This window comes from Danio rerio, chromosome 17 (assembly GCF_049306965.1).
Source record: "Danio rerio strain Tuebingen ecotype United States chromosome 17, GRCz12tu, whole genome shotgun sequence".
Classification (NCBI taxonomy): domain Eukaryota; kingdom Metazoa; phylum Chordata; class Actinopteri; order Cypriniformes; family Danionidae; genus Danio; species Danio rerio.
Window position 1 is genome coordinate 56,352,048 of NC_133192.1, and position 21,965 is coordinate 56,374,012.

General features: G+C 40.6%; 1 protein-coding gene across 2 annotated transcripts; it reads right to left on the reverse strand.

Annotated features, from left to right (window-relative positions):
• Positions 1-2,370: 2,370 nt before the first annotated feature.
• si:ch73-50f9.4 lies at positions 2,371-21,413 on the reverse strand. 2 transcript variants are annotated; one of them, XM_068214471.2, is made up of 11 exons: positions 21,349-21,410; positions 17,144-17,255; positions 16,309-16,416; positions 13,660-13,744; positions 13,341-13,536; positions 11,460-13,245; positions 9,020-9,193; positions 8,684-8,851; positions 5,519-5,692; positions 5,214-5,260; positions 2,390-3,680 (listed from the first exon to the last, which is right to left on the reverse strand). In XM_068214471.2, exons 2-11 carry the CDS (start codon positions 17,185-17,187, stop codon positions 3,163-3,165), a joined length of 3,300 nt encoding a protein of 1,099 aa, XP_068070572.2. In that variant the 5' UTR covers positions 17,188-17,255; positions 21,349-21,410; the 3' UTR covers positions 2,390-3,162.
• Positions 21,414-21,965: the final 552 nt, after the last annotated feature.

Genomic DNA, 21,965 nt, shown 5'->3' on the forward strand with positions numbered 1-21,965 from the left:
ATAGAAATGCACAATATGTTACTTTTGTAAAGCAATAATACATTTCAGCAGTCATAAACATGTTTTGATTAGTTAATATGACGGTGATTTGATGCTTCACAAAAGTTGCAGACGCCTTTACCAATATGAAAATGCTTTTGTAAACAACCAGTTATTCTTTACACCGATTAAAAAACGGCTACTATAATAAAGAAAATCTTTTCTAAATGTGGAACTAAATACACTGATTTTCATTGAAATACATGATGAATACTCTTGACACATGAAAGTGTAAAGCCTGCAGCTCACAACAAATGTGGAAGGTTATTGTGTGTCATATTTAACTGTTTACTGCTAATTTGATGTAATTTTGCTCACTTGGATAATTGAATATTAATCAGATGATGTCATTACGCTGCTGTGCCGTCAGCCAATCGTTGCATTGCTGATCATGATTTCGAGGATCGATAGATCTGTCCTTCACAACACACGCAGAGATCTCAGATCAGTTTATCCAGACATTCTAATCTGATTCGCGAACTCGTTTGAAGAACCAAATTAGCGAGAGATCAGTTATCGAGATGAAAAGATCCAGGATCTGCCAAATCATTTTAGATTATTTAAGCGAGGTACGAAGAACGGACCCCTGATCTATAATTGAAATGTGATTACAAGCGGCACGGGGCGATTATAACTTAAAACACACAATTAAACTCGTATGTTGCACAAAACGAGGCAACAATGTTAATAACATGTACATGTTATGATCCGGAAGGAAGAAGAAATTGATGGATATGAACTGTAACAGTTACTGAAAGTAATGCTGGGCGTGTCATCGTGATTGACAGATTCTCAAAGCAGACCGTCAGAGCTTCGGCAAGAGACTGAAGTGTTGTTATTCGATTTCTGCGGCATTTTACCATGATAAAATGAGTTCAGCAGTAAACTATACAGGATCTGGTGGAACACTGTTTATTCTGTAAGGTCAGGGCTTTATCGGGCTTTCTTAGTTTGCTGATACACCCCCAACCACCCAGATAGCAAAATACACTCAGGCCAGTTTTGGCTAGATTCTCGCCTGCCAGAAACTTAACGCCCCATTCACACGGGTGTCAGCGGCAACGCTTCCCCTTTCACTTTGAATGGGTGACGTCAGGCGTTGTGGATCCGTCAGCTCCGCTTCAAAGGCGTTGCTTGATGCAGAAGTTGGGACTAGCTCAACTTTTCAAGCACTAACAGAAGCGTCAGCCAATCAGATCGCTGTATGCAAATACACCAGCTAGACAGTGGCCTATTGCTGACTGAATTTTATTGGCTGACGCTGCTATGACCATCACGTTAGCCCCAACTTCAGACACGCCTTCAGTCAAGTGTTGACGCTGAAGCCGCGTGTGAATGGGGCATTACCCCTCGGCCCGACTCCGTCTGCTGTACCTAATCGGGCCGAATGCCTATGGACTTACTGCCCGATTCCGGCCCAAGTCAATCAGGCAGATGCGGCGGCCAATAGCGAGCTGACGCTGCCACATCCGAGCCAGAATCGGCCCACGAGTAATGAGCGTTGTGGCCAGGAGCTGGCGCAATTAAATCTTCATTATATGAAATCCCACCTTTTGTTAATGTTATTACAACCATTTGTGTTGACACAACAGCAAACGCAGGCTATTATGTAAACGCAAAGTGTTGGCACTGCGTTTAACTTTTAAATAAAATACAAACAGCATACATATTCTATGTCGCAAATAATCAAATAAAGGAAAAAATAAATAATTATTAGCCTGCATTAATTGCATGAGTATTAAACAAATAATAATAAAATTGAATTAATTTTGTAGTGCTCAAGAATTAAGAATTGTAATATAAAAATAACAATAAAACTTCACAATAAACATTAAAATGAATGTAAATTCCTCTTTGCCAGATATGATGAATGCATCGAATAAAACCAAATGAAACGGAGGCAAAAATAATAAACAATACAAGCGAACAATACAATACAAGCAAAAAATAATAAACATTACAAGCGATGTTGTGGCAGCTGATAAACGTCAGTTGATGTATTAATGCGGCAAAGTTTTTCGTACAAATTGAAGAATTGCAGGGTTGGGATGTGTAAATATCCTGTTGATATTTAAAAATCTTGCTGTATTTATCTTCTAAACGCACGGTTGTTCCAGCATGGTAAATCGTTATCTATGGTGTGTAGGCTATATTTTGGGTTCTGTTGATTGCTAATAAAATATAAAAACCTTTCTAAAAATGTACGTGTTGTTTTTATGTTATCGTTCATATTTTACAACTGTTATTTCTACCCCTATGAAGATAAGAAATACCAACAACCCGTTCGTTATAAGAGAATGTTTTTTGTACTCCTATTAGTCCAACTCAAGCTAGAGTGAATGAAAGATCGTTTATTTCTGCAGTCCAACATGTATTGCTTTTATTAAATTATAACAGCTTACATCACACAGTTTTAAACCCGTATATTATTCATTCATTCATTTTCTTGTCGGCGAAGTCCCTTTATTAATCCGGGGTCGCCACAGCGGAATGAACCACCAACTTATCCAGCAAGTTTTTACACAGCGGATGCCCTTCCAGCCACAACCCATCTCTGGGAAACCGTTTTATTTTACGTTAAGCTTTTGGTTGGAAGTTCGATTCCGCAGCTCGTCCTTTGCCTCCATTAGGCAGTCCTTCTGCGCATGCCCAGGCTCCAATTTCAGCAGTCTTTTGCGACAATTAGTGCCTGTCACGAGGTGTTTTGCCTTCAAAGCGTTCAATGGAAAATGGCGCTGACGCTTCGTCCATATTTTATAGTCATTGGTGTGGAGTCATCGGAGGAGGCACTGGGTGAAAAAGGGTTTTAAATTTGAACTGCAAAACCTAATTCCACCACTGGATGTCAACCTTTAATAATATTTTAATTACACCTTTAATTACAATAGAGAATACTGTAGAATAATGCAATTGCGACTTCTTTTAAATTAGTAAATATCTATTGATTAATCCTTCATTTCTATACAGCACAACTGACTGCGATTATATTTTTATAGACTTGTTTTTATATTTACATGATCAATTTCTGAAGTTCTGCTGTTGGATTAGTGTGTTGAAGAAACTCCAGTACATCTCACTGATGCTGCAGAGCAGAGGATTATGGGTAAAATCTCTCCGCAGTCTTCAGCACAGTTTCACTGACGATCCAGGATAAATCTTAAACCCAGCATAAAGAGGCTGAGTGAATGTGGTCCGGACTGAGTGGACGAGGTGTACGGTGTTTCCACAGATGTTGTAGAATCTCAGAGTTTCCGCACGGTGATCCACATACACTCCTATCCTCCTGCTGATCGGCTTCACTGGGAGATCAGTCCATCTGTTATTGTGTCCGTATGAGAATCTGGAGGAATAGCAGCTCAAGCTCCAGGACTGATCATTACAGCCAAACTCATCATTTCCCTTACTGCTGACGCTCTTATATGACACTGATATACACGCGCCAACATCTCCACTCCAGTCAATCTCCCAGTAACAGGGTCCACACACACTCTCTCTGCACAACACCTGAGGATGATAATCGAATCTGTCTGGGTGATCAGGATACGGCTGTTTCTCTATCACACGTGTCGCTTCTCTGTTCTCCGCAGACAAACTGAGTTCAGTGTTTGCTGTGTTTGGGTCCAGTGTGAGATGACTGATCCCTGAACACAAGAAGAGGCACATTTATTACACAACAACGCTCACTAAGGCTGATTTATACTTCTGCGTCAAACGCCGGCATATGCTACGGTGCTGACGCATAGCCCTACGCCGTGGCCGTCGGCGTCGCTGATGTGTACCTTTTAAAAAAATGTAACTACATGTTGCAACGAAGCGTAGCGTAAGCTCTCTGATTGGTCGGCTTGGTAGCGCTAACAAGTCTGGGCGGGACCGAGAGCCGCGCGAATGGTGCGACCCCGATGGAGCGATTGTTTACATGTGTGGAGTCCTGTGAAGGAGCTCCGGATGGAAAGTTTTGTTTTGTGTTTACCTCATAGTTAAAGTTGTTGCACGTCCGCCGGTTCCTGCCTCAAAATGAGCGAGTTTGAGCCACTTGTACATTCAGGAAGTGTTCAGGAAAATCAAAACACCTGCGAAGAAACTCGACACAGAGGAACATTTACACCTCACTGCCAACTAGCGTTTCGGAAGTGTTAATGCAGACCAACAGTAACAGCGCGCAGAAGCATAGATGCCAGGGCCGGAGTGGGACTCATTTTCAGCCCTGGAGTTTCAAGCCAGACCGGCCCACCTCAGTTCATGACTGATTCCAATTCAGTTTCTAGTGACACTATCATGTCTATTTCAAGAAAACAGCTGCTTTAGAAATTCAAATGTTCAACAGCCCTAACAGTATTATATGTCTTAACAATAAATAAAATAAAAGAAAAAATAAAATAAAATAAAATAAATACATTTTCAGGTGAGATTCGAACACGGGTCTGCAGCATTGAAACGCAACATGCTTACCACTGGACCACAATAGCACTATTACTGATTTTCATTGACCAGGTGTATTATTCATTTTATTCGATTTCTTATATTTACTAAGGTGCCGCTGTTTGGGGTCGATAGTTGCATTAAGTTACATCATCATCATTAACGTTAGTTAACCTGCAGGCTGCATTTTTCTCACGGGGCAGCGAGAAAATTAATAAAAAGAGCGGCACTGCGGCAAAATAACAGACCAGCCCACCGGGAATTCTCCCGGTCCTCCCGATTAGCCAATCCGGGCCTGATAGACGCACAGCTACGCGCGTTGCATGCGCCGTAGGTTATGCCGGTCACTTGACGCAGAAGTATAAACCAGGCTTAAACACTTCCTGAATGAACAAGTGGCTCAAACTCGCTCATTTTGAGGCAGGAACCGGCGGACGTGCAACAACTTTAACTATGAGGTAAACACAAAACAAAACTTTCCATCCGGAGCTCCTTCTACGGGACTCCACACTTGCAAACAATCGCTCCATCAGGGTCGCGACATTCGCGCGGCTCTCGGTCCCGCCCAGACTTGTCAGCGCTACCAAGCCGACCAATCACAGAGCTTACACTACGCGTCGTTGTGACGAGTAGTTAAATTTTTTTGAGAGGTGCATAGCGTAGGGCTATGCATCAATGCCGTAGCATACGTGTGCGTTTGACGCAGAAGTATAAATCAGCCTTAAAGTTTTATGTCTGTCTGTGTGTAGACGTACATTTGCGTGGTCCTGCTGTAATTCTCTTCGCTCCTGCGTGATCAACACTGAAAACACAGATTCACATTTAGTCAGTAAACTCTAAAACTCACTTTTATTTCAGCAAGGCTGCAGGCAGAATTATTCTCATGAGAAATGCATTTATATCAAATGAATTGCGATGAGTACTTTTGTTTTATAGTGGACCTAATCCAAGTAAAAAACAATAAATGAATAAAATTTATACACCTTTTCCATTCATTACTCTTTAAGGTAGTGATTGTTATACTCTTAAACCCTCACAGGAAACCGAATGCTCCACATACTTGAGTTTGGCCAGTGTGTAGTTTGGATCCTCCAGTTTTTGGCAGAGCAGCTTGACTCCTGAAACTCCTGGATGATTGTAGCTCAGATCCAGTTCTCTGAGGTGTGTGGGGTTTGAACTCAAAGCTGAAGACAGAAAACCACAGCCTGTCTCTGTCACCATACAGCCAGACAATCTAAAAACACAAGTAGGCCACATGACATGAGTTTGACAATCAATTATCTTTTTGTGTTATGAAAGCACTCACTTGAGATTCTGCTCATGTGAACACCAGTGGTGAAAATGTTTTGGCCCGGATTGGCTAATCGGGAGGACCGGGAGAATTCCCGGTAGGCCGGTCCGTTTTTTGGCCGCGAGGGCCGGTGTCCCTAGCTCCAGAATCTGTTGCTCTCAGCAGTCACACTTTTTAAATTAATGTATTTATTTACTTGACCACAGCCTTCTTATTCAATATTTTACCGCAGCTCTACTCTTTTTATCTATTTTCTCGCAGCCTCGTAAGCAAGATGCAGCCAGCAGGTAACTGATCATATAACTGTTGTGGTTGAGTGGTTAGCACCTTGGGTTTCGAAGCCACCGACCAGGGTTTGATCCTTATCTGAATAATTTTTATTTTTTTCATTTTTATTGTTAAGACATATAATACTGTTAGGGTTATTGAACATTATGAAGTTCTAAAGCAGCTGTATTCTCAAAAAAAAAAAAAAAAGACGTGATAGCGTAATCAGAAACTGACTTAGAAATGACCTTATTTCAATATAGTCAGTTGTGAACTGAGGTGGACCAGTCTAAGGCTTGAAACTCCAGGGATGAAAAGGATTCCCACTCCAGCCCTGGATGTAACCCTCATACCCCAACGGCGGGAATGAAGATATTATGTCGGAATAAGACTAAGAGTACATATGAGTAAGATGGTTTGCTGGTAGGGATGTTTAGCTGGTAGGGAAGACATGGGTTTACCTATAGAGGGGTAACACCATGGCTGACTGGGACACTGAAAGGGACACTGATCCCCAGAATGTGGGTTGACCAAGCGGGCATATTACACAATGCAATGGATCAACCACCTGTCTCCTGACATGGCTCACCTTTACTTTGGTATGTAAGGGTGAGAGCATCCACAGTCCAGTGGACTAACGTCTGTTCGGATATGGCACTTCACTTTAGCCAACCACCACAACAGATGTAAGGCTACTCAGGGTGCCTTCACACCTGTGAATCGATTCATTTGTCGATTGAAATGAAGGTCGATTCATCGAATCAGGGATTAAATTGTTACATTGTTGCTCTTTGCTCTTGGTGCTGTTCGCTTTCACACAGCAAAGTTTCTAAACGCACCAAAACAGCTAAAACAAGTCACGTGTGAGTAAACTCCTCACGGCTTATTTTGCAGAGTCCCACTCAGCTGTCATGCGTCATTATGACCATGATCAATATGATAATATAAGCGATGTAAAGACAAGGGGGTGACTTATGTGAAGACCGGGGGGTTTGGTGGTGTTTGACAAGGTGCTCGCAACGTGTCTGAAGAGCAAGGAGGGATGCGGTGGGGAGGGGTGAGAAGGGTGCACGAAGTATTTGAGGACCGGGAGGGAGACGCGCGATTTTGGGGAGATTATCACTTGTTTGCAGGCATCCGGGAGTCTCTGTATATTTGCGGAAGACTCCTGGAACTTGCAGGAGACTTGGGATGTCTGGAATGACCTCCCACCCTGCTCATAATTCTATCGGATCATATCGCTTTCTCACTACACAAAAGTCTAGGTGTAAAAGCACCCTCAGAGTATGCTCTGTGTGTGGTTCATATAAATGTGCAATGCATAAATGGGACACAGCAATAAAAGGTATAGGTATGCCTCCTGCAAAGGCAGCACTTGTAGGTTCATTTCCTGGTCTCTAAAGGGAGTCGTAGGAACCTTGGCCACATGAAAAGCCAGTGTTCTCAGGACAATTGTGAGTAGCCCAGCCTGAATATCAAGCATGATTCATTGACTGAAAACACCTCCAGGTCCCAATGGGTCCCACCAGGGCTACATATTAGCTGGACCACACAAAAGTAGAGTCTCTGTTCTCCCAAGAGCATGAACTGCCTTGAGAGTCTGTTTGGCTGCACAGGTGAGCTTGACCAGAATGTGAATGTCATGTAGCATTTTAAAGGGGCCAGCTTGATTGCATCCTTTGCCAAGAGGACAGCAACCTCCTTGCGCAAGACAGGGGCAGTTATGACTAAACAGGCTGACGCTGACTGCACCTTACTTTGCTCCCAGAATCCCACAAAGAGGCTGGAGGCATGTGAGAAAGGAGCTCTTTCTCTGGCACACTAGGAGCCTGTGGCGTATTGCGTCAACTTTGCAAGATGGAAGGCAGCATCTCCCAGACTGGCAACAGTTTAGAGTTCACACCCAGAGAGGGTGCACTGCAGATGTTCTTGCTGGAATGATGGTTAGACTGGATGGAAGACCCAACTCAATTTTCACTTAATAAATCTTTACACACTCTGTCAGACAGAGAAACACTAGAACTCTGGAGGTCAGGAACTCAGTAGCAGTTGTGATCTCTTCTGAGATGTGAAAGGCTCTGAAATTAAAGCTTCGGTCACACTAGAGTTTGAGCTAGCAAAATTCTGTCGTTCTGCACTGTGAAAAGGGGTGGGATTAAATGATTAGATATTTAAAAAAGCAAGCATTTGTTCCATATTTTAAATTCCTATCACGCAGTCAAGTGATGCGATTTCAGGTCAGAGTTCACCATGCTTGAACTTTCCAAACGACCTGCGAAAACTTGACGCACGACCTTGCATTTCCGGTCTGACGCATTCACATGCGTATGAATGGAAGTCTATGGGGAGAAAAGTCCATTGTGGCCGCAGCTTAAGTCTGATGTGGTATCTCACAAGTGTGCCTTATGTAATCCCCTGATTACTTAGTGACTGCACTTGAAGATTGCATCATTAGGGTTAGGGCTTTTTTATCATTAACACTTTAATATTTTTTATGTATTTTATCCTTTATTTCCAGATTAAGATCCAATAATATCCAACTGGACTTAAATCCTGTCAAATAATACAAACAAAATACATTTGCCAATTTTAACCTTAGTAGAAACATAAGTTTGTAAAATATACACATCACTTCAAATGTTTTATTTTTTGTATTAAAACATTTACCTCAGAATTTCCAGTTTACAACTCTTCAGTCCATTAGAAATAAGCTTCACTCCTGAATCCTGCAGGTCATTGTTACTCAGGTCCAGCTCTCTTAAGACACAGGTTGAGGATTGTAGAGCTAAAGACAAACTCTCACAAGACTGAGCAGTGAGATTACAGCACTGCAGCCTGTGTAGAGAAAACACAACAATGTGCATGTGTTCATTTGGTAGGTTTTATAGTTTGGTTATGATTGCACATGACCAATCTGAACAAGAAGATCATAACACAAATGAATAGTGTAACTTTAATAATTAACTTAATGAAAATAACAATTAAAGTACTCTGAACTCAGACCTCAGTATCTCCAGTGGACAGTTTAAACTCCTCAGTCCACAAGAGAGAAGCTTCACTCCTGAATCCTGCAGGTCATTGTTACTCAGCTCCAGCTCTCTCAGAACACAGTTTGAGGATTGTAGAGCTGAAGACAGACTCTCACAAGACTGAGCAGTGAGATTACAGCATTGTAGCCTGTGTAGAGAACAAAAAACTATATTCATGTGTTTACTTGATAAGTTTTATAGTTTGGTTGTGTTTTTCTTAACTGTGTTTACTGGTAATAATAATAATCCTTCTTTATTAGCACTCTAGAACCGATTTACAAATTCTCTGTAGTCGATTTCATCCTAGACAGAAGAGCACATGGAACAAAAAGACTAAAACAAAAGGCATTCGCTCACATCAGACAGAACCATGCAGCCAATGTGAACATTAGCCCAAGAGTGAGCTTGCCCAAGATTGTGCATCTGCTACAAAGACAAGAAACAAGAGAGTGCGCCGCTTAAGCTTACCCAGAACTTTCCTCAATACAGAATTTACAGGATAAATGAGTGCACAGCCTCACCTCCTGTTGTCCTCAAGTAGAACAGCCAGCAAGGTACAAAACACAGAATAGACAAGAAACACCCCCTCACACAAAGACAGACGACACAAGACAAAAAAGGAAACAGTCAAGAAACCATAAAGTGAAGGTAGAAGGAAACCAAGCCAGGACCAGCAAAACAAAGAAGGATGGATGGGAGGATTGCGCCCAGTGAGGGTCTGGGGGAATCTGGTAACCTTATTGGCAGGCAGGGGAAAACAGTAGGGTATTTAGAATAGGGGACTAGGGAGGATCCAGAGAAACTGTCCAGGGTAGGTAGGACAGTTTAGAGTCAGTCGAGTGTGTCAGGAACCCTGACTGGGGACCAGGGTTGAGCTGGTTGGATAGGCCAGGAAGAAACAAGGACGCACCACGCAACTGGTAGGGTGATCCAGGGAGGGTAAGCAAAAGCAGGCAAGGAAATAAGGCTTGAAAGGGGCAAGCTAGGCTTGGAACTTGATAAGGGCAGGAAAGATGTGGGCTGGAGGCGTTTGAGGAAATGGCAGGGCCAACCAGGTGAAGAGCTTTGGTGGTGCCGGCAGGGCAGGGAATCAGGCAGGATGCGGACCAACTCTTTGGACACTACAGTTCACTTCATTGTCTCAAAGAGTGCTGCAGTGTTTTTAACAGGGACATCAGTGAATGGTGCTGCAGTCAGGATGACAGTCGAGGCAGGTTCATTCTTCCTTTTCCTTTGCCATTTTCAGGTCATTGGAGGACTGAGACCCTCACTGACTGCAGATGGATATGGCAAGCTTAGTTGCAGAAGTTGGCAAGCTGGTCCGAGCATCTCCACGGAACTGAGGGGCTTTGTGAGGCAGATGTGCAAAGCCTCTTTGAGGTCCATGTTATCCTCATACACCAGGCCATCCACTACAGCAAATCAGACAAAGTCCCTGATGTCAAGAGGGGTGGGGATGCAGACCTGGTGCAGTGCAATCTGCGCTGCATCCAATGCTTTTTAATGGGCTCACGTAACCCCATCCCTAACCCTACCAGTCAACGTGACGTCACTCGCTCCATTTGAGTGCATTGTGTCTGACATTGCATCGCTGAGTAATGCAATCTCAGCTTGCATCATAAAGGCTGCATCCAGATACCATTGCTGATGTCAGCACCTCCCTGTTGTAGGTAGACTTCCTGGATAGTCTGAAGCATCTGGTGTTTGAAGGAGCCATGAGAAAAAGAGATGGAAAGAGGAGGCTAGCCATCTCTTTGGCTAATTCCTCTTTTATTGGCCAGATCATTCTGTCGAGGTTGCAGAAGGGGAAGGTGCAAGAACTCAAACACAGTAAGGAGGTCTTTATTTTAAAAAGAACAAAAGGAAAACAAAACCAGAGGGGAGAAACGTTAATAAAAAACTAGACAAGGCTAACAAGGCAACTGAACACAAGGACAAGAGAGCACATGACCTGAGCTTGGCTGAGATTGCATGCCCCCTTACAAAGACAAGAGAGCGTGTAGCTCGAGCTCATCAAGACCCCACGCTCAACATAGAGAAAAATACGAAGACAGGAGAAGCGAGCGCATGTCTTAAGCACTACATTCATGACAAAACAAAATGAGTGTCTGGACTCTGCCACCAAAACTAGAATAATTAAGAATAATACCAAAAGTTCCAGCGCCCTGACAAGATTAACAAGAAAATGTTAATAAATCCCCTATTAAGAACAACCGCTGCAAACACAACAATCTGAATATTCGTAAAAACGCTAAAAAATATGAAATAATTATTGACAGTATTTTGAAGTGTCCACAATACCAATATTGTGCATGTTCATTATCACTATACTTTGGATTAATGGCTATGTACACTTTGGCAAATGTCTATTTTATTTTATTTTTTTGATGAAAGCAAAAAGAAGCTTGACTTACAGAGCTCTTTTGGAGGATTTGATGACTGCCGATAGTCTAATGAGACACTCGTCTGATTTCTTGAATTTCTGAAGATCAAACTCATCCAGCTCTTCCTCGGATGTCAACAACACAAAGGTCAAAGCAGACCACTGGGCAGGTGAAAGGTCAGCAGAAGAGAGACTTCCATCTCTAAGGTGGGACTGAATCTCTTTCATCAGAGAGTGGTCGTTCAGTTCATTCAGACAGTAGAGCAGATTGATGGCTCTCTCTGGAGAAAGATTTTCTTCAAGTTTCTGCTTGATGTACACAACTATTTCCTCTTTGCTCTGGTCACTTTTGTCCTGCTGTGTCAACAGGCCTCGTAGGAGTTGTCGATTGGTCTGAAGCGATAAACCAAGAAGGAAGCGAAGGTACAGATCCAGATGTCCATTGTCACTTTCCAGAGCTTTGTCAACCGCAGTCTTGAGCAAATGAGTCATGCCTTTATTTTTGTGCTTCTGTCCAGTAAACACAGATTTCTTTTTGATGTCTAGATACAAGTGTCCATAAAGGGCTGCGATGAACTCTTGAATGCTCAAGTGAAGAAAGCAGTACAAGTTACCAAGGATGATTCCTGTCTCCTGCTTAAAGATCTGGGTACACATGCCTGAGTACACCGATGCCTTATAGACGTCAATGCCACAGTCTTTCAGATCGCTCTCATAGAAGATCACATTGTTTCTTTCCAGCTGCTGGTAGGCCAGTTTCCCCAGGGAAAGGATGAAGTTTTGATCCCAGGAAACACCATCAGTGTTTTTTCCATCATACTTTTGCCTGCTTTGCTGCATCTGAAAGCGGAGAAAGTGTGTGTACATCTGTGTCAGAGTCTTGGGAGATTCCTGCAGTGTTTTAGCACAAGCCTTGTGTTTCACTTTAGTCTCCTTCAACACATTCTGGAGAACAGTGGCTGAAATCCAGCAGAAGACTGGGATGTGGCACATAATATGGAGACTCTTTGACTGTTTAATGTGCTCAATGATTTCCATTGCCAGATTTTGATCTGCGAGTCTCTTTCTGAAGTACTCCTCCTTTTGGGCATCATTGAATCCTCGTATCTCTGTCAGCCTGTCAATACAGTCTGCGGGAATCTTACTGGCAGCTGCTGGTCTGCTGGTGATCCAGATGAGGGCAGAAGGAAGCAGATTTCCCTTGATGAGGTTCGTCAGGAGAACATCCAGATAGGCTGGTGCCGAAACATCATGACATGTCTCATTACCAGCAAAGTTCAGAGGAAGACGACATTCATCCAATCCATCAAGGATGAAGAGGACTTTGTTTCGTGTCCTTCTTGTAAGGTTCAGTCCTTTGACCTCTGGGAATAACTGAGTTATGAGGTCTTTTAAACTTTGTTTTTCTTTCTCCTTTAAGTTCATCTCTCTGAATGGAAGAGGAAATATTAAGCTGATGTCTTGATTTGCTTTTCCTTCAGCCCAATCCACAACAAACTTTTGCACAGAGACTGATTTCCCGATGCCAGCAACTCCTTTTGTCAGGACTGTTCTGATCTGCTTGTCTTGTTCAGGTGCCTCAAACAAATGTTTACATTCAACCTGTATCTCTAGTGATTTGTGACATCTGGAAGCAGCTTCAATCTGTCTGATCTCATGTTCAGTGTTGACCTGTTCATTCGCACCCTGAGTGATATAGAGATCTGTGTAGATGTTATTCAGAAGTGTGGAGTCTCCTTGCTGTGCAATTCCTTCAGACACACTTTGGTAGGTTTTCTTCAGGCTACTTTTTAACCGATTAATGAAGAGCAGCTCATCTAAAACCACGATGCAAAGAAAAGATAGTTTTAGTCTTCCCTTTTATAGCTATTTTTTTAAGTGACAGTCGAACAGATGGCCATAATTATCTTACTTTCGAGAGTATCAGCAACTTCATCTTGCTTCATCTCTCTCAAGAACAAGAGTGTGAGATCAAGAGCCGATTTAGTGATACTACTTTGGTTCTCATTAGAGCCCTTCACAAAGTCTTGTGTATTTTCTCCTTGTAAGATTTGCCTAAACCTCTCAAGTTCATTCTTCAAAACTTTGAAGATTTTGCTCTCAAGATCCTACAATTGAAGGAAATAACAAATAACTTGTTGGATCTTAAAAGAAAAATAAATTAATTAGTAAAACTACAAGTGAACTGTAATTGTTAAATGTAAATATGAATCAAAATATGTTTTTCCCACCTGAAAGATCCTCAGGAGATGGTCTGTGAAACTCTTGCGGTTGCAGTGAGTCTTGTCAACTGAATCTGATAACTCATATTCAACACTGTGAACAAATAATACTACTGAAATAATACATTTCAAGATTTCACACTTAGCTGATGATTGATTATAAAGCTATTTTAGCATGATGTCCCAGAAGAGAGCCCTAAGCTCATAAGATCCTCGAGCCTGGGGCTCCCTCCCCTTACAAGGCGAGAGGGGAGTTTGAGCTCAGGTAGATCTCGAGAAATCCTGTCATGGTGGCTGAAGAGCAGACAGTAGTTGCTCTTTAAAGATAAGTACTTGGTAGGAGCATGTCTATGGTGTTGATTTGGTCAATAAACTTAGGTTGCATGTTTTTGGATGGTGGGAGGAAACTGGGGGACCCGGGGGAAACCCACATGAGCACGAGGAGAACATAAAAACTCCGCACAAAAACATCAGCTGGTTTGGTAAAGACTGGAATCAGAGATGTTTTGCTAAGCACTGGTCCACCGTGCCATACATCTAGGAAGGAGGAGGAGTAGGGGTGGAAGGGGGGATTCTTCAAAACAAAGATAGCTGTGATACATAATCTAGGGCAGTGGTCACCAAACTTGTTCCTGGAGGGCCGGTGTCAAGCAGACTTTAGCTCCAACTCTAATCAAACACACCTGAACAAGCTAATCAAGGTCTTACTTGGTATACTTGAAACATCCAGGCAAGTGTGTTGAGGCAAGTTGGAGCTGAACCCTGCAGGGACACCGGCCCTCCAGGACCAGGATTGGTGACCCCTGATCTAGGGTATTTGTAGTAGCTTAGGAATCCTCTGATTGGTGCATTGTAAATTGGATAATGCATTTCCAGCTGCAAGCAATCATAAGCATGTGATCCTCTCGAAATTAGTTTATGAATAAACTTCCCTTTGAGATAAAAGAAATCTAAAGTTCGACAAATTATTTTAAATGTTATATAGATCTCAAAATAAAAATGACAGATGTGAAAGACTCTCTGGATATTGGGTGCATTTGTCACTTGTGCCATCAGACCATTGCTCTACTACAAATTCAATTTAGATGTGAATCAACCCCAAAAGTCCGTATTGTGTTAAAGTCCATGTGAACTGGGAATTGCTGGACTTTTATTTTTGATTGTTGATGTTTTTCAGACTGAATGTTAATTCAGCTCAGAACAAAAGCAGCACTTGTGTGATATTGAAGTTGTTGCTTGTGTGATTTTGCTGAACTAGATTAAACACTATATTAATTCGTTTTTCTTTGGCTTAGTCCCTTCAGCAACCCAGAATTGGGAAACATCCACAACCAATTAAGCTTATTCAGTTCACCTATAGCGCATGTGTTTAAACTGTGGGGGAAACCTGAGCACCCGGAGGAAACACGCCAATATGGGGAGAGCATGCAAACTCCACACAGAAATGCCAACTGGCCCAGCCGGGGCTCAAACCAGCGACCTTCTTGCCGTGAGGCAACAGTGCCAACCACTAAGCCACCGTGCCAACATAATTGTCTGAAAACAGCAAGCTGCTCGGTAAAGACCTGCATAGGCACAAAAGTTACACCATATCAAAAGACATCATTTTCCCTTTTTTATAAGCAGATGGTGCTAATGTACCCCCCAAAACGGCAATCGACTGCATTTATTGCAGTATCTATTCTATCTATAAATACTGTATTATTAATAATAATAAAAAACATATATAATAATAATAATATCCCTTAATCGTAGTCCCTGACTCATAATAATAATTAATAATAATAAATTCCATTGTTTTTAATGATGTCGAAATGGATATTAATTATTGCAACATTCATTCATTCATTTTCTTGTCGGCTTAGTCCCTTTATTAATCCGGGGCCGTCACAGCGGAATGAACCGCCAACTTATCCAGCAAGTTTTTACGCAGCGGATGCCCTTCCAGCCGCAACCCATCTCTGGGAAACACCCACACACACACATTCACACACCCACTCATACACTATGGACAATTTAGCCTACCCAATTCATCTGTACCGCATGTCTTTGGACTGTAGGGGAAACCGGAGCACCCTGAGGAAACCCACGCGAAGGCAGGGAGAACATGCAAACTCCACACAGAAACACCAACTGAGCCTAGGTTCGAACCAGCGACCCAGAAACCTTCCTGCTGTGAGGCGACAGCACTACCTACTGCGCCACTACCTCACCTTATTGCAACAAAAATCCTCTACATGCTAAATAAAAAATATTATTAAACAAAAACAAATTAGAATGCTTTTCCTAAAAAACAAAGAGCCATGTTACAGGTCTTTGGTCTCTTTGGACTATTGACCTTATTCTAAAATGCGGAAGTGCGCCTGTTTTCGTGATTGTCTTAGAACTTCCGTTTCAGTCGCCTATGGGAGAAATGACTAGGAATAATAAACGGCAAAAAACGGTCAAACTACTTGCTCTACAAACAAATGTTTGCATGACAATACAGACCAAGTAGAATAATATAATAAGAAAATATCAAATTGCAACGTCAAGCAGCGCAACGAGCAGTTTTTAACGTCAAAAAATGCATGGAAGTGAATGAGACCGGAAGTCTCGTGCCAAAAAGATTCAAATGGCAGCGCCCACTCGTCTGCGGAGAATAAGGTGAATAAGTACCTTCTGTTGGATGATGGTGGTTGCTCACTGAACTCTGGAGGTAAACCCTTCCTTGACTCGTCACTCTTCAGAGACACAGAGCGGGACACACATGAACCTGATCTCACACTGATGACACAAAGAAACCAGAGGAATGAACTGCTGGAAATACATCATTCCTGTTCAAAAGAGTTTTATAAGCCAAATCGATGAGTTTAGTTTAATTTAGCACAAACTAAATCTTCAAGGTCAAGGTCTGGCTGATCAGGTCTACTACAGATGCATCATGGGTAAACAGATGCTGCTTTTCCTCTTCTATTATAACTTCACCGACAAACACATTTAACTCTAAAGCCTTGTTATGTAGCCTGCTCAGATCATTGTTCAGTGAACGCTGTGACGCTGATATATCTTGCTCTTTCTGTGAGATTTCTACTAAAAGTAACCCAGTAAACTCATATATTTGGGGATGTCCTTTAGTTCAACCTTTTAATAGCAGTATTGCAATTATAAGTAGTAATAATTATGTAATCACACGTTGTAATTTATCTCCCCAGTGTGTAAGAGTGTGTAGTTTACATGTGGTGTCTGAGAGAAAAGCTTATGTTTCAGTCAGACTGAGCTTCATCTGATCTGTTGTACAGAGTTTGAGCACGACACATTACACACATATTTAGCTCTGGTAAGTATGACAGCACATCCAACCGGTTTGTAAACTAGAATGCTCTAAATGAAAGTTGTAATCTGAAGCTTTGTTTATCAGTCGATCATGCAATAACAACAAATCATTAGTGCATTGCTTCTAGACTGTTCTTTGAGGGAAGTGTTTAAATAATGCTGTAAAAAGAGTGATTACCTGTGCTTCCCTGAGAGAGAGTCCTTTACTCGCTCCTCTGCCATACTGCAGCTAAAACACCAATGCAAACATTAGCAGAGCTTTGAGGAAACAATTAGCAGCTGACCAGGACCTGGAGATGACAATATACTGAGATTAAAAACATTACACTGTATATCAATCAACGATGAGTTCACAAACAAGCACTTGCTAAAACACCACAATATCCTCTGAGGTGGTTATAAATACAGAAACCTTGCATGCAATGACGCAGACACACCAATTAAATTTGTGTCAGTGCTTAAAATGTGCCAGAAAGTATAACCTGATGTTATAAAATCAAAATGCATCTGACGCTATTGCTGCCTTTAATATAATGTAATTACCCCTGGGGTCGCAATCCAATAGAACTAGTTAACATAAGCTACTTTAGTCACTATAAAGTATATAGTAACTATAAACGACTATTTTTATTTTCAGTATAGTTATGGATAAAATATGTTAATTCTTATGGTTTAAAAAAAAAAAAAAGATTTTTGGAAATCACCAGGCGACCCCCCTTCATTGCCCCGCGACCCCACTTTGAGAACCACTGCTGTAGACCATCGAAACAAATAAAGCTTGAAGGGGCTAATAATATTGACATTAAAATAGCTTTTAAAAAATTTAAATCTGCTTTTATTCTAACTGAAATAAAACAAATAATACTTTCTCCAAAAGAATAAATATTATCTGACATACTTTGAATATTTGCTTGCTCTGTTAAACATCATACAGGGGTCTAATAATTCTGACTTCAAATGTGTGTGTGTGTGTGTGTGTGTGTGTGTGTGTGTGTGTGTGTGTGTGTGTGTGTGTGTGTGTGTGTGTGTGTATACACACACACACACACATATATATATATATATATTCAACAGTTCTGTCTGGTTCTCAAATCTGATTGGCTGATAGCCGTGCGATATTCTGCAATATCAGAACTCCGACAGCCTCTTTACCATTTGTGTATTACTCCGCACACATACAGCCAGCAAAAAGCAGACACTACAGTTCCTCGTACAAAAGGGTTTTTGAGACTCTCCATGTTTGATTTTGTTTTTATATACACAATTATGTCGTCAAACTGTTGTATAACAACAGATGGCCCTGCAGCCATCGCACGCCTCCCACCAGTGCTGATATATAGCCATATCACACTGCTACTCGTGTGATATTGCTCATATATATATTGTTTGTTCAAACTAATTATTTAAAATGAGCTGAAACAACTCAATTCTTGATATTTCATTGGGACAACTTAGTTGTTTTATGTTCTTTTCACATACATTGTGTGTCATTGTTAAGTTAACTTAATTGATTGGTGTTGGGAGAACATGAAAAATTATGTGGAACCCAGCATTTTTTATGTTTATAGTATTAGTTAATATATCTAGTAACATGAACAAACAATGAGCAATACATTTATTAAAGTATTTGATCGTGTTTGTCAACATTAGTTCATGAAAATCCATTTGCTTATTGTTAGTTTGTTAACTTGCGGTGCATAATGTTAACAATAAATTTGGATGTCAATAATGCATTTGTAAATGTTGAACTATGATTAATAAATGCTGTAAAAGTATTGTCATAATTATTGTTAGTAAATACAGTAACTAATGAAACCTTATTGTAAAGATTATATATATTGAAGTCAGAATTATTTATTAGCGCCCCCTTTAAGTTTTTCTTCTTTTTTAAATATTTCCCAAATGATGTTTAACAGAGCAAGGACATTTTTACAGTATGTCTGATGATATTTTCTTCTGGAGAAAGTCTTATTTGTTTTATTTTGCCTAGAATAAAAGCAGTTTTTAATAACAAAAAAATGTCAATATTATTAGCCCCTTTAAGCTATATTTTTTTGATAGTCTACAGAACAAACCATTGTTATACAATAACTTTCCTAATTACCCTAACCTGCCTAGTTAACCTAATTAACCTAGTTAAGCCTTTAAATGCCACTTTAAGCTGTGTAGAAGTGTCTTGAAGAATATCTAGTCTAATATTATTTACTGTCATCATGGCAAAGATAAAATTATTCAGTTATTAAAACTATTATGTTTAGATATGTGTTGAAAAAATCTGCTCTCCATTAAACAGAAATTGGGGGAAAAATTAGGGGGGCTAATTATATAGACCAATTACCAACCTACGTCACACATGACTTCACACGGGTCCCCGGTTGCAAAAAACAGACAGGCTGCAATGGGAAAGATGTCGTGTTTTGCGGTAGGATGCCGAATTCGAGTCCAAAAATGGAAAACTTAACTTTAACCATCCACCACACACTGCTTTAATACCGACTGCAGATGTCTTTGGCTAAATGGGAGCTGAATGAAGTGAGGAGCTAATTAGAAATGCTGGACTCTGCAGTTCTCATGTCATATCAGGTCAGTTCACGCTATGCTGAATCACACTCATCACTCGTTTTTGATTGCAGAAATGATTTCAGCAAAAACAGTTACTTATGGTGAATTAAACTGCTGACGCTGAATGCTAAGAATGAAACGTGAAAGTTACGTTTATTAAGGTAAACTTAGTTTTATATTCACACATTCATTCAGTGACAACTTGTGACAAACTCCCTATATTGTTTACCACGGCACTTTGAATATTCGGTCTGAAATAACCTGTGAGTGTGACTTGAAAACAACATTAACACTGTTTATTTGACAGTGAACAATGTTGTTTGATAGTCATTGGCTCTTGCTAATATGATTTCGCTATATAGAGTTAGCAAATAATATTTATATGAAATTATATTATTAAGGAGAAAGTCTGAATGTGCGAATAGAAAACCAACTTTACCTCTATGTGTAGGTTCACATACCCTGATGTACAGGTGAAGTTCCCTGTCAGAATGCAGTTGTTTTGCGTGTTGGTGATTAATTACCCAGGCCTTGTATAACGTTAGCTCCGTCTTGTTTTCTTGTCTTTGGCTAGGCGGAATCTCGGTGTTTAGCTCTTGAATCTGGTCATCATGGAGCAATATTTATTGCACATGACCTCAAAGAACAACATTGTTGGCATCCAAAGACTTGTAGACCGTTAACTTCTCTCTTGTAAAATCACTCGGAGCTTCATTGAGATTGTATATTTGGGGCTGGATGCTCGGTCACTTCGTCTTATCCAATATTCATGGGTGGGTGCTATCGCAAATGGACCTGTCAGATGAACGCCGCTCACTTTAACGTTAATTTTGCTGAATCACTGTGCTTGTCACTGAGTGACGAGCTGTTATAATATGCTGTAAGCATTATGTAAATAATAAATATAATATGTAATCAATATATCTTGTTTCTAAGACAACAACAAACTCTGCACCGCATCTGATGTCATTCCCTTGCTGTAAATGCTGGGGCTCCCGGTTGCTTTCTGCCACCTCCCTGCGCGCGCATCCTGAATGGTTACAAACATGGTAATTGGTCTATATATATATATATATACATTTTTTACATACAGATTCTCAAGATTTTTATTTATTTATTTGTATATTTATATTTAATTAAAAACTGAAAAACTCCCGGTGACAGTTGTTACATCAGTGATAAATTGGTTTGATTTATGTATTGTAACTCTAGATTATCAGAATTGGACAAAATAACTAAAATCCCAATGTTATTTGGAAAGTGCCGCATTCACAACACAAAATGGATGCGGACTGTACCAAACTCCAATGTATTTTACAGTGATCTAAAGATTTTTAAGATTCCCTGACTTTAATAAAGAGTATTTTAAGGCTCTTAAGACATCTCAACTGCTGAAAAAACACTAAATGTACATAATTAATAGGCTTAATATGAGTTAAATGTATTTACCTTTTGTTGTTAATTCTCTTTTATAATTCTGTATATTTCCTTGTTTAAAGAATTAGTAGTTAGATCAGAATGCTGGAGCTTTCCTTCCTGTTGAACTGGAAAGTCAACTCTTACTTTATTTTCGTTTTGGGGACTTTGTTTAGAGGTATAATTGGTGAAATGATCAAGTCAGCCTGCTATTAGAGTACGAACACATTTAAGAGGGTAAAAATAATGTTTTATCACGGTGTTTAGTTGACCGTGTTATTTTGACATGATCCTTAAACGGAGACTGACAGCTTCAGAAGCAGACGGGCATTTAAATCACGCTCACACACACAAATATCCCTCCATTTACACAAACAACCGAAAGGGTAGTAGTATTAAACTTACATGCAGAAGATACAGACGATTTTGTGAAGTAGGATCACTCTCCAAGCTCTTTGAATTTTTCTGTCCATCAAAATAAACGTGTGCGATCTTACAGGTATGTCCTGAAACACGATTGGTTCAGCTGAGTGGTGCTTCATAAATATTCATGAGATTCTCCCGGGTGTGGGCGTGTTTTTGACAACATGCAAACAACTGGAGCTGAAAATATCAGGTTTTTATGATCGATTTGACATTTTTAAACATTTCTTTTTCATGCCAGACTCTTTACACACTTAAAAACACACAGCCGAAAATAAATAAAAAGAGTCATGCTCAAAATCACACACTTAAAACTCTTTTCAAATTACAATTACACACTCCCTCAATACACTTCGTTTACCAAAGCACCACAAACATGTATCAAAATCAAATTATTAATCAAAAACACTAACACATGTTCTCTTATAGGGTGGCTCAGTGGGTAGCGCTGTCACCTCCTAGCAAGAAGGTCTAGATTAGTTGGCGGTTCATTCTGCTGTGGCGACCCCTGAAAAATAAGGGACTAAGCCGAAAGATAATGAGTGAATGCACAATAGAATTAATTCTCTTCTTTAAAGTGGAGTGTTGAATTAAAGTAA